Source organism: Gracilinanus agilis, chromosome 1 (genome assembly GCF_016433145.1).
Source record: "Gracilinanus agilis isolate LMUSP501 chromosome 1, AgileGrace, whole genome shotgun sequence".
In the NCBI taxonomy this organism is placed as follows: Eukaryota; Metazoa; Chordata; class Mammalia; order Didelphimorphia; family Didelphidae; genus Gracilinanus; species Gracilinanus agilis.
Window position 1 is genome coordinate 507,481,547 of NC_058130.1, and position 14,291 is coordinate 507,495,837.

At 38.0% G+C, this 14,291-nt stretch overlaps 1 protein-coding gene across 1 annotated transcript in view; it reads right to left on the reverse strand.

Annotated features, from left to right (window-relative positions):
• Positions 1 to 14,291, reverse strand: part of CLVS1 (clavesin 1) — a 180,875-nt gene that overhangs the window by 11,799 nt on the left and 154,785 nt on the right. Inside the window, exon 4 of the mRNA XM_044657994.1 lies at positions 13,723 to 13,958. Coding sequence (XP_044513929.1) covers positions 13,723 to 13,958 — 236 coding nt within the window. The remainder of the gene's footprint in view (positions 1 to 13,722; positions 13,959 to 14,291) is intronic.

Genomic DNA, 14,291 nt, shown 5'->3' on the forward strand with positions numbered 1-14,291 from the left:
TCTATAACATTTTCATGGCAAGAATGCTGAAATAATTTGCCATGTCTTTCTCCAGTGGAGCTTGTTGTCATACAATCAGAGGTTAAGTGACTTGCCCAGGGTCAAACCACTAGGAAGTGTCTGAGGTTGAATTTGAACTAGGGTATTCCTGACTGAGCCCAGTGATCTTAACCACTGAGCCACAACTGCCTCCAAAGTACTATTTACATAGGAGCTATTAAAAACCAGCAATCATTAAATAAAGGAATACTTTACCTAGAGCACTGTGTGTGTAGTAAGGGGTATAGGGATAGAGGAGAAGGAAAGAGAAAAACAAAGTCCCTGTGCTTAAGGAGCTGGCATTCTAGTACATTTAAGACTTTATGGAAGTTAACATTTAGGACTTTTATAATATCTTCAAGAGACATAGTGTCATCCATTGTATATATACATTATCTTAGAACTAAAAAAAATTACAAACTTATTATCCTGGCATTCCCTTTATGCCTTCTGTTTTCAACCAAATGGTCTACTATCCCTCTGTGACCCCTTTCCATACTCTATTATTTTGGTGCATTTTGCTCTAATCCTCCATGTCTTTATTGGTACAGCTGCTTCTCTTTTTTAAGGTCCATCTCAAATATTATCTTGTCCATTAAGCCTTCTCTGTTCTATCCTTCAGGAAGCCACCTCTCAGTCCTCTAATCTTTCCCATCTCTCCTATACATTTGTCATAGTCTGACTTGCATTGAGCCATTTGGGTGCATTTCGTACCTCCCTGTTCTCTGAGGGGAGGATCTTAGTTACTTTTTTCCCTTATGCCTTCTCTGTACCTTGCATAATGCTCTTCACGTAGTAAGTGCTTAATACATGTTTGTTGAATTAACTAAAAGGGAAATAGAATGAAAAGGAATTGATGAAATGCAAACAGAGATTGTCCTTTCCTTTAGCGATGTGATTATATTACCACTTGTTCCATAGTCCTTATGATTACATGACCCTAGAGCCAGCCAGATTTGCAATCTCCATTAACACAAAAAGTCACATGATAGCTATGTCCTGTAGATTCCAGAATATGAGAATATTTAAATGAAGAAATGAGTGATCTTCAAGTAGCATGCATGGAAAAGACACTCAATTCCAGAAGAGTGGTCTCTCACCATTTGGTCTGAGAAGTATAGAGAGCTAGGGAGAAATCTCATTAATTTGGACTCCTTTAACTTAGCATTTGGAATTGTTCAGAGGGGGAATTTAATTCAAATATATTTATTTTTATATCCAGAGAAAAGAAGAAAATTCATTTCATGATATATTTGGCCATTTTGTATTACAATGCTCGTTGATGAACATTTGTTAAAAAACAAAACAAAACAAAAAACCCCAACAACATGAAAAGACCACTACAAATGATAATTATAGCTGATGTACCAGAATCTTGTGTAGAAGACGAGAGGATAGAGAAATTCCATGAAAAACTTGCTAAGACCCAATCAAATCAATGTATATATTGGTAATTGCTGACTGAAGTACAAAGATGAACATGGGAAAAGCAATGAAAATATATTGGAAAACATGGTTCAAGAGAAGTAAACAAGAGAGCTCAAAAGCTTAGCAGTTACACAGAAGATTCACATTTCTAGATCATGAATAATCTCTTTAAGAAAAGAGACAGGAAGTATTCAGATATGATAAGTACCAAATAATACCTTTAAAATTAAATCGATTGCATTTTAACAGCTGGGAAACAATTTATTGACATGAGTCATTTCTGAATCATTTTCCTGTGAAGAGTAAGACCATCAACTTATTAGAAAAAAGGTCAAATTTGATACTAAAACAGGAGAATAAAAATGAGAAGAAATGGTGTGTATTTGCAGCAAGTCCAACATGACCTATTTAAACAAGCTGTTGATGAAATAAAAGATGATGATACAGACTATTACTCTTTCCTAAGGATATTTACCAGATACAAATGGAAAATTAAACAAGATAATAAAAGAGCCTTAATTCTTCTTCAGACAACAAACATTTGTCTCATTTTATCATCAATTCATATTTTGCTTCTACCCTTTTAGCCAAGAAGAATGGTCTTTGAGCTGGAGAAAATAAATGAATGTATTTTTAAAAGAAAAAAAAAACAAAAGAAAAAGGATAAAAGACTGAGGAGAAATATAGCAACTGTCTTCAAATACTTGAAAGGATATCATGGGAAAAGGATTAGACACGTTCTACTTGGCTCCAAAGAACAGAACAAGGTACAGTAGGCAGAAGTTACATGTAGGTAAACTTAGTCTTGATGTTAGGGAAAATGTCCTAACTATTAAAGCTGGACAAAAGTAGAATGGTCTCCCCTATAAGGTGAAGAGACTTCCTAAATAATATCAAGGCAAAGATGGATGCCCACTGACCAGATATGATGAAATTGGAATCCTTTTCCCAAAAAAGGTTGGTCTAGGTGGCCACTGAGACCCCTTCTAACATTGAAATTTTGAGATTTTATAAGAAAAAAAAAGTGATTTTTTTTTCCAAATGAAAAGATATAGCATTCAGGAATGATATTAGTTTGGAACATAAATTTGTATAAAAATATGGTGAAAGGTTATTAGAAATTTAGCTTTATTAATCAATAAGAAGCAGAAAAAATGAAATCAAGTTTAAAGCAAGAAAGATGGAAGAAAAAAGAGAAGCAATAACAAAAGATGCACAGATCTCTATCACAAAACCTTTTTTTCCAATGAATTATAGTAGAGCTACCACACTTGGACTCAAACATTACTATACCAAGGCATTTCATGAAGAAATGAGGGGGGGGAGAAAAAAGGGGAAGAGAGAGAGAAGATGATTAGTCGACCTAGATCAAGAATACAAAAATGTGGTTTATGCTAAAGGCAACACAATTTTGCAGAAATTGAGGGTTCTACTGTAAAGGTCTCAGAAAGAAGAAAGAATAAATGTGAGAAAAAAGTATTAGACTTTATTGCAATCAAAAAAGGCACTTAAAAATCAATAACTACTGACTTGTGTATCTGCTTTTCCTTTTCTACAAATCTTTAGGAAAATGATCTACACAAGAATAAAGGACTCATTCAATGAAGTTGGAGACAGAACAGGCAGCTTTTTACAAACTACATTCATTAACAAGACCATATTTATGCAGTCACACAATTGATTGAAAGGCCCAGAAAATAACATCTCACTGGATTTACCATTACTTAACTATCCAAAAAAATAGTATTTGTCTGATAGAGACTTTCCTTCGACAGGACATCTCCTATGCAATGTCAAGACAATCATGTTGTTTGGAAGATGTAAAAATAGAGATTACTTTCTTTGATAATCCTCTAGCTATTGATAGTAAGTAAGGCATAAACATGGTACTGGATTTGATATTTGCAGTTCACTGGTAAAAATTTTACCCATGGTTACATCTGTCATGGAATTTTATATGATCTTGATATATGAGTAAGAGACTCCTTGGAGAAAAACCATTACGGCTTAAATTTGCCCTGTCAAATCAAAAGCTTATTCCCTTTCTGGTACTTTGATCCATTTTCAGCAAACTATTTATAACCTTACCTCTTCAAGATAAATACAGTGAGATCTTCTTTTCTCTATATCCCTCCAACAATTTTGAAATCATGAAGATGTGGTCTTCTATGGGAAAATGATCTGTCAAAGCATATCCTCTTGCCATTTTATATTTTCATCAAGGATACTATTTGTGTGTATGTGTGTGCATATGTATCTGCATATATCTGCATATATATATGTATATATATATATATATAAACTTTGGAGATGAAATGAAAGAACATATATAAACTTTCTTAGCATAGTAACTAGCATATATATATAGCACTTAAATATTTGCAAGCAAAAATATTTACAAATATCTCATTCTATCCATGCAACAACCCTGGGAGTAGGTGTTTTTATAATCCCTCTTTTATACACAAGGAAACTGAGGCAGGCAGAGGCTAAGTAACTTACCTAGGGTCTATAGACACATGAACTATTATTTATATTTCATTTGCAGAGTGCCTATAATCTCAGTTAAATTCAATTCACCAACTCTCACAAGGAAATTATAAAGTCATTATAGGAGAGTCTTTCATATGTATGCACTTTAAAATTGTTCTCCCTGATCTTTCTCTATATGACAATGAGCAGTCCTGGCTCTCTTCATTTTTCCTCATAGGTTTTATTCTCCAAGACTGATTCAGTTTTTTGGCTCTATTTGGCACATTTTCATTCTTTACCTTATTTCTTATAACTATTGACAATCCATTTAAAAAATGATCCTCATATCACTCATTCTTATTCTTTTGCTTCCACTGTGGGCAGGCTCATGGTCATTTCTCCTCTTGTCTCTATTGCTCTTGTTTCCCAGATCACATAATAAGAGGAAAATGGCCCCGAGGTTATTAAACCAGAAACAAAATATTTTTCAATACCTTCTTGGTGGCCAGATGGAAAGGAGGAAGAAAAAGACAAATCAACCACTCCCCTTTTCTCTCCCCATCTCTTTGATTGAGGAACAGCAGGAAAGAACCAAGAAAAGCTGAAAGCTATCCAGTCTTTTTCAGAACTTCAACAAACACAATCATTTCCCCACCACAGGCTTAGAGACTTGGTTTTGTTTGTTTTCTTCAGTAGAAAAATGCATGCTAGAATTAGATGAATATGGAGCAAATTAAAAAACAAAACACAAGGAGATTCTCAGATACCTGACTATGGACGGAAGGAAAGATACAGGGAAGATGTAATTTGTGCCTAACAGAGTTTTCAGGGACTAAGTTCAATCTTGGAGTTTTCTCTTGAAAAATCATTGGCTTGTATTTCCAACCAGTGCTTCCCTTGGAAATATCAAAATTTGGTTCATTTTGCCTTCACCCAGGAATTCCCCTAGGAACATAAGTATATGTCTATATAATGTGTAGCTCCCCCATAAGCATTTAGGCTAACAAAGCATCAAATATAGTGTGGGCTTTATGTAACTACATAGGAAACAGAAGGGATTCATACCTAGGACCACAAATAATCCAGGCTCCTCACTGTCCTGCTTTATAAGGCTGACATTTTTCCAGGGGCTGATACTGTCCTATATATAGTGTCACTTTAGGACTGAGGTCTCCTCTTGCAGTAAAGTTTATCTTCCCCTATGAAAGATCCCAAGATCCCACCTTCCCTAGAAAACTACATCGTCCACAAGGCTTATATTACCAGCAAAAGGCTAAGTTCCTCCTCCAAGTATAAGGTCCCTATGGGGTGCTATGAGGCAGTTAGGTGGTACAGTTGTATGTGAAGGAGATTTACTTTTTCCCTGTCTGGGAATGTGTAGGTAATGTCAACTCCTGTTGACTAACTCCTGTGAGCGTGGGCTCTATTGTGTGAAGGAAATCATTGGGTAAATTGAGTCATGAGGATAGAATAGATGCCAGAAAAAGGCAGCAATGGAGTCAAGAGATCATGAGATGGGGGCAGGGTGATATCCTCTGCATTTCCCCCTTGACTGCCCCCCTGGGTGGCCCAGGCAAAGTAGAATGTCGTAGTTGGTTCCTGAGACTTGACATGTGTGAGTTAGTGGGAGGAGAATAGGTTTGATAAACTGAGGCAAAAGCGTATTTGGGGTGCTTTTCTTCCTTGTTTGTTGCTGAATGGACTTGCCTATTTAGCATGGCTAGAGAGCCCTAATGGTAGCCACAAGCTAAATGGAGCAATAAGAAGGTACCTTTTATAGTCTCTCTCCTATTTTTCTATCTTTTTTGCCCCGCTTCTTTTGACTAATAAAATTATTAATTTATGGCCAGTCTCATACTTGAGTTCAAATCTCATCTTAAATAGTTACTAGATGTGTGATCCTGGGCAAATCACTTGATCTGTCTGCCTCAGTTTCTTTAATTGTAAAATGGAAATCAAAGTAGTGTCTTTTCACAGGGTTGCTGTGAGGATCAAATGAGATACTATTTGCTAAAAAAAAAAAAAGAAAAGAAAAAAGAAAGTTTTAACACTGGTCATGGCATCAAGTAGGCATTAGATAAATGCTTATTCTCTTCTCCCCAAATCAGAATTACATATATATGTACATATATTTGTTTCTCAAAGGAAAATATACATGCATATATATACAAATATATACATATACCCATATTTATGTATACATATGTATGCATGTACATACAGATGCACACAATACATTTGTGAGTATGTATATACAGTCTGAGGCAGCCAAAGCTTTACCTTTATCCTTTTTAAAAGCAAGATCCTAAGGGTCAGGAGTTCTCTGTAAACTGATTCATGACCCTATTCAGGATCTGTTTCTCAGGGTAATGTTTATTAAGTAGGTATACCAGTATCCAGTTGTTTGAGAGCCCCATAAACAGGGTCTATTGCTCACGAGAGACATAGCAGGGTATGAATATGGAGCTCACTATAGATATGGATATGGATAACTATATTTTTATTTATATATAGGCTCTCTTGGGAAGCAGAACATGCTTAAAAGGCTCACAAACAACTGGAAATAGGGCCAAGTACCCAGAGAAACAGATCCTAACTAGCTCCGTGAATCAGTTTCCTGGAAAGTTCCTGAAGATCATCAATATCCCACCTTTGTGACCTTGTCCTTAATAGTCTAAAGATAAAACTTGAGACAATTTGAACCTAGAAGAATAACTAAATTTGCAGTGGGAACCAAAGAAAACTAGAAAATTTTGAAAGTGGTCTCACTCACATGCCACTTTTTGTAAAGATGATTTTGAGTGGGCTTTGGTGTTATATATCCTGTTCAACATTTCTTTGTACCTCGAACTTATTTCAGTGTAGCCCCACTACATTTGATCAAATTAATCCTACAAGGGGGCAGCTGGGTAGCTCAGTAGATTGAGAGCCAGGCCTAGAGACGGGAGGTCCTGGGTTCAAATCTGGCCTCAGACACTTCCCAGCTGTGTGACCCTGGGCAAGTCACTTGACCCCCATTGCCTACCCTTACCAATCTTCCACCTATAAGTCAATACACAGAAGTTAAGGGTTTAAAAAATTAAAAAAAAATTAATCCTACAAGAGGCATTTGTTTCTTGCTAGATATCCTTGAGCAAGGCTCCTCATGAATGTATGATTCCTTCTTTCTGTTCCTTGTGGTCTATATCTGTGACTTTGTTAGGAAATGGAACCTTTCAGTGAGAAAACTCCCTTTACCAAGCAGATCAACAATACCTTTTCAACTTAGAGTATTGGAGTTAGTTGCCTGCAGACTGTAAGTGACCTGTTTAGGATCACAATAAGCCATTTTGTGTCAAAGGTAGGATTTGAAGTAAAGGTCTCCTTGCCTCTCCTCCAAGACTGGCTCCTTATCCACTTCACCACACTGCCTTTTAAGGAGCAAAAGATTTTCAATATTCAACCACATGCTCACATGGAAGGAAGGTTATCAGCCAAGATCTCTCTTGTTTGGGATAAATCTCTTTCTGTATTGTATAATTTCACTGGGATATGCTGGTACTCGAAAGCTCAGGTCAGCAAACAAAAGTCGAGATGGTCCTTTTCAGAAGAGAAAGGAATCAAGCTTTGCAGAAGAGTACAATGTGGCTAATCAATCCATTTGCTTGTGAAATTAGACTCAGTTACAATCCACTCCCAAGCCCCCATCTGTTCTTTTTTGGCCCCATTTTTCTAACAGCTCAAGGCTATTCATCTCCTAATTATTCATCCCCTTTATAGAAAAGTGAGGGAACCAGTCCTTCACCCCCACTCTTATTTTTAACTTGCCCTCATTCATTTTCTTATTGACAGAATGCACAGCATAGATTTTCTTTCTCTCTGATGCTATATAGCTCCTTAGACTATATCTTGGAAGAGGTTGGCCTCCTTATTCCTGTCACAGAAAAGAAAGCTTACCAGAAGCCGGAAAAAAAAAATCCATGTCTGATGCACAAATGATGATGAGGCCATACCAGCCTTTGTCCAGCTGGGTGTCAACCAATCAAACTATTTCCCCCCTGGTTTTCCACAACATGAGCAAGCCCCAGGCAGCAGCCACAAAAGACGTCAGCAGCTAATATTTAACATAAAATACTACTCTGCCTTTACAACCATTCCCAAGGGTCCTTGTTTTCAGGTATCGTGAGTGAGGGTGACAGAGAAGCGGAGAGCTTTGACCCTATTTGAACTGGGAACCAGACACCAAAGAGCTTAGCATACAGTACAGGCTCGAGTTCTTTATGATGTGGGCCATTTATGAAGAGGGGCATTAAAAGATTTTTATTGAACTTAACATTTTAATGAAGAGCATCTGTTTCCCACTTGTTCCGTAAAATGGACCACTCACTCAAGAGCTTGGGAGACAAAGTCTGCACTGTTTTTTGGACTGCCACCAACTCCCACATTTTCATATGGATTTTATTTTATGAAGATGTACGACTTCTGCCGGAAATAAGTAGTTATCCCGAAATTGCATAAAATGCAGACTATAAAAAGAGAAAAACGTGCTGAAAGATGACTGAGGTCAGGGCCAAGCTTATTAGCAGATGGGAACTGTCAAGTAACTGATATTTGCCACCCTATCTGGAAAGGGGAAACAAAGGTAACTTGCTATTTCCTCCTGCTTTGACAGGGCAAGGAATTGCTTGCTCAGGAATCTGGTTATCTCCGTGGGACAGAGATGCTGTGAGAAGTCATTTCCTGCAAGCAGCTGCCTCACTTCTTTCACTTCAGATTTCAGAGTGGGGTGGGGATAAGGGACACATATGTGTGGTAGAGACCCAGGTTGTGGTTCAATTATTCTTTAAATAATTAAATATTACATGGATCTTTCTAACCATATCTCTTAGTATAACCAAACAGACCTAGTCAAGTTATAACATGATATAGTTGGGAGTGACCCAGAAATGCTGGTCAGCTATAGGTAGGGGCACCACTCTGATTGATGTAGTTGTCAGGGACAAGTCTCAGAACACTTCTGCTGAATGATTTGTTTTTTTTTTAAACCCTACTTTCTGTCTTAGAATCAATACTCAGTATTGGTTCCAAGGCAGAAGAGTGGTAAGGGTTAGGCACTGGGGGTTAAGTGACTTGCCCAGGGTCACACAGCTAGGAAGTATCTGAGGGCAGATTTGAAATGTAAGATCTCCTTTCTCCAGAACTGATCCTCTATCCACTGAGCAACCTAGCTGACCCTGTCATACAGTTTTATGCAATCAAATGTGACAGCGAAGACCAAATCATGAGGTTGTGGAGTATTGTAAAAATCCAGAAGCAATTGAAGCCCATTCAGTGCTTGGATGCATACTAGGCACGGAATAAATGTCTATTGACTCACTCTGGAGCATATTATAGCACAATAATAAATCCAAAAATTTAAAACACTGGGGGAATGATTACTTATTGGATAAAAACTGTTGTAGAAACATGAACGTTTAGGTAAAATTGATTTTAGGTCAATGTCTCACATCAAATGCTACAATAATCTACAACTGAAACATATGTAAGGATGGGGGATGGGACAAAAAGAGCCAGAAGAAGGTTGTTGGTGACACATACAACCTAAAAAAATAAGAAAAACCACAAAATAGACGTCTGAGCAAATGTTTCCAGGATTATAAGGGCTAACCTATGCTATAAAATCCATAATTTTATGCTTGATAAAGCTGAGAAGAAGAGAATTAGTCTTTATATTATACCTACTATGTGCATATTGTTTAATTTGATCCTCACTACAGCTCTAGAAAGTTGTTGCTATTTGGGGTTGCTGAGTTGTTTCAGACTCATCCATTCAACTCGAGGTGACCCCATTTGAGGTTTTCTTGACAAAGACACTGGAATGATTTGCCATTTCCTTCTCCAGCACATTTTTACAAGTAAGAAAACTGAGTCAAACAGCAGTTAAGTGACATGTCTAGGGTCTTTTAGCTGGTAAGTGCCTGAGGTGGGATTTTCCTTATTCTAGTTCTCATTTTGCTACCTCACTGCTTTTTGGCTGAAAGCCAGCAATTGGTTCCAGAAAACTAATGAGATTCCTAATCTAGCAGAAAGTCAGAGCTACTGGGATCTAGGAAGGGTTTTAGAAATAAGGAGAGTTTTCAAAGCCAGGTATTTTCCTTGTAGTCTCACCTTAAGTTCTATTTTCCATATGAAGCCTGATCCCCATAGTTGCTTGCTTTCTTCTTACAGTCCCCAAATAACTTTGGATTTAATTTGGTTATAGTTTATATTTACTTATTTATGTTCATGTAATTTTTATCTTAATGCAATATAAGCTACTTTAGAACATGGACTGTTTTGTTTTTGTGTTAGTTTAGTATCTATAGTCTCTGACATAGAAGAGGCACTTAATTATTACCATGTAAATTCATTATTTTTCCACTAAAATTCCTCCTCACTTGTGAACGCCCCTATCTCTGGCAATAGCGCTACCATCTTCCACTTCTCCTACTCTCTCATTTACTATATCTAGGCTATCGTTAAGGCATGTCAACTTAACCTTCATAATATCTCTCCTGTGTGTCCCTTTCTTTTTTCTAAGATTACAACCACTCTGGTGCCAAGACCCTCATCACCTTCTATATTCACTATCATAGTAGCCTGCTAGTTTGTTTCCCTGCCTCATTTCTCCCCACTCCAGTCCATGTTCGTCTCCACTGTCAGACTCATCTTCCTTAAGTGCAAATATAACCATTTATTTATTTTATTATTCATCCCCCTTATTCAATAAATTCCAGTGACTCCCTATCATTTCCATTGTCTGCCATTCAAAGCCCTTCACAACCTGGCCCTGTCCTGCCTTTTCAATATTCTTACACCTTTAATCCCCCTGAACCCTTCACAGACTTCCTTCCCACACTCTATACTCTGAGATCCAGTGTCACTGGCTTCCTTGCTGTTCCTGAAACAGGACACTGTGCCATCCAATTCTAGGCATTTTCCCCAGTTGTTCCACATGCACAGAATACTCTCTTTCCTCATCTCTGCTTCCTGACTTCCCTGGCTTCTTTCAGATCTAGATAAAATCCTCTCTCTCATGCTCTCCCTCCTTTGATTGGCTTCAGTTTATCTTGCATATATCTGATTTCTTGGATGGAAACATATACATAGACATTTTCATGTTGTCTCCCCATTAGATTTTCTTTTAACTTTCTTGTGGTATGTCCAGCACTTAGACCAGGGAAGAGGAATCTTTTAGGGTGATGTGAAAAATGTCATCAGGCGAGGGGTAGGGGAGCAGCCCATCCCCAGCTCCCTCTGGCTTTCTAGGAATGAATTCTAGAGAACTCTGTGCTGGAGTAACAGCACACATGCCCACAGAGAGGGCTCTCAGTGCCCCCTCTGGCATGTGTGCCATGGGTCTGCCACCATGGACTTAGAGCAATAAATATCAGCTACATAATATACATTTAATATGTTGACTGGATGAAAAGAAGAATTCAGATGTGAAAGATAGTACAGTTAGGATGGAGTTAATTTGCAAACTTGATGGTAGGGTTGTGGGAAGGAAAAGGAAAAATAAGAAAAGGTTTTGAAATTGAATGACTGGGAGAATGGAGGTCTTGTTAGAAATTAGAAAGTCAGGAAAAGGACCTGGTTGGATAGCATAATGTATTCAGTTTGAGACATATTGAATTTGAAGTACTGATGGACTGTTCAAAGTTGAGTAGGCAGTTAGAAACAGAAGTCTGGAACTTGAGAAAAGGGCAGCCGCTAGTCATAGCCAATAGAAATCATCCTCAGAGAGGTCATAGCTGAAACCAGGCAGATTACCATAGGAATCAAAGATCAGAAGATCTCCGAGTTTAAAGGTTCTTTATAATATGATCTAGTTGTACCTATACGCGAAACTCCTGTTATAACACCCCCAATCAGTGGTCATTCAACTTCTGCTCAAAGTTTTTTCATTGAAGGGGAGCCCCTTACTTCTGAAGATGACCAATTCTACTTTGGGGATAGCTAACATTGGTAGGAAGCTGTTTTTTCTTACATTAACCCTAAATCTGCCTCTCCATGATTTCTATCTGTAGAGAGGAGAGAACAATGAAGGAGGCCTACAACAGAATGTTTCAAGAGTAGTAAGCCTATCTAAATAATCACTCTATTACAAATATTAACAACATGGAAATAGATTTTGAACAATAATGCATGTAAAACCCAGTGGAATTGCTCGTTAGCTATGGGAGAGGGGTGGGAGGAGAGGAGGGAAAGAACATGAATCATGTAACCATGGAAAAATATTCAAAATTAATTAATTAATTAATTAGATTTTAAAAAAGTAGTAAGTCTATTCTCCTCTCCCAGCTTAGAACATGCCAAGAACCTGTGGATTATTTTTGAATATCTACTAGGCATGTAGCACAATGCATAATGCTGTGAGGATATAAAGACATATAAGACACTATCTCCCCTTTAGGAGGTGACTATCTTATTGAAGAAGTTAGATATGCTCACAGATAGTGGGGTTTAGGGATAGCTAAGTAAGGGAAGAAGGTTGGGAAATGGCACTTACTACGGCTACTACATTTAGTAGAAAGCCAAGCACCTTGGTGATGCCCACCCCTCCCCTAAACCTCTATTCCCAAGGCATCAAGGTGCATGATATTACGTGAAGACAGCCATACTCCAAATGCAAGGGCCTTCATGGCAAGGAAGGGAAGAGTTATCAGAAATGGTCAAAGGGAGAGCAGCTAGATGACTCAGTGGATTGAGAGCTAGGCCCAGAGATGGGAAGTCCTGGGTTCAAATCTGGCCTCAGACACTTCCTAGCTGTGAGGCCCTGGGCAAGTCACTTAAGCCCCATTGCCTAACCCTTACTGCTCTTCTGCCTTAGAACCAATACACAGTATTGATTCTAAGATGGAAGGTAAGATTTTTAGATTAAAAAATAAAAAATAAAAAGAAATGGTCAAAGGAAGAGATGAATTGTGCTTTTTCTCTTAATACCTCTACTTTCATTGCACTGAAATTTAAGAGGTCAGAAAGGACTAATGTAATCTTGCTTGAAATTTTCTGTACTGTGGGGAGGATTATAATTTCAATTATGCTACTTATTCACACATACTGGAATATTCCAGATATTAGATGGGAACCATAGCCTGAGAGAGAGAGAAGGTTTGCAGGCAACCCTGCCAAAATAAGGATCAGAAAGGGAAATAAACATATAACTGGTCAAGCACAAAACAGCGCACATAGGTGTATTTTCATTCCAAGCTCAGTGCCATCACAGTAGGATCAAGAAACTCAATTTACAGCTATCTTAACTGGAACTTTTCTTTGAGATGTCAGCTGTCTACCTCTAGAGTGATCATCTTTACAGGTCTATTGCAGGAACAATAGAAAAAGACCTCCCGGGCAACTGAGCCAAACTATATCACCTCAGCTCTCACTAGTAAAGCTCAAACCTCTGGTGAACAGCATTACAGCCAAAGAGAGGAAACCACTTCCTGGTGGGTTGTTTTTCCATTCAGAATATCTCAGAGGCCTGACAAATTTCATCTTGTTTGTGCATTAAAGCACTCTCTAGTAATCAGGGAAGTAATTAAGCTGCTGCTGAGATCCTGCTCTTTGGCTGCTGTCATACAAAGGCAATAATCACACTTGTGAACAAAGGGCCCTTTGCTTTCCCCTCTAGCAAAATTATCTGTTATTATCATTATATTTTTTATTCCTGCCCTATCCCCTTTGTGGTCATCAATGGCTTAACCCACAGTAGGACCTGATCACAATACCCACTATCTAGAAAGCACCGAGAAGCATCCTCACCTTTTCATCGGCTTGGGTGAGCACTCTCTCTCTAGGTTGGAGGATGTGTGTTTCACATGCATTGCATTATAGGAAGTGTGAGTATAATCATTTTCATCACTGTAGTCAGGTCCGAGTAATGTTCGAGCCCAAGTTCCCATGTCATAGGGAGGGAGGGTCCCTCCAAATTCAGAGGGCAGGAATTCAGGGTGTATTAGCTGGTGAAGGCTGTTCAAATTGTTGCCATGGAGAAAGATCTAGAGGGAAGAGCATAATAATAGAAAAAAAATACCCTGAAACACATGACTGAAAAACAATCAACATGCATATATTTAGTCTATAATGGAGTTCAGAAATAAAATCAAGTTGCTTGAGGAAAAAAATATCTTTGGCAAGACAAAAGGCTTCTCTCAGGGAGATTACATTTTAATAGAAACAATAACATGTACACATACACATATGTGTATATACAGAGAGAGAGAGAGAGAGAGAGAGAGAGAGAGAGAGAGAGAGAGAGAGAGAGAGAGATTGAGACAGATAGGGATAGAAATATAAAGCCCAAACAAAGTCACTTTAGCAGGGAACTTTAC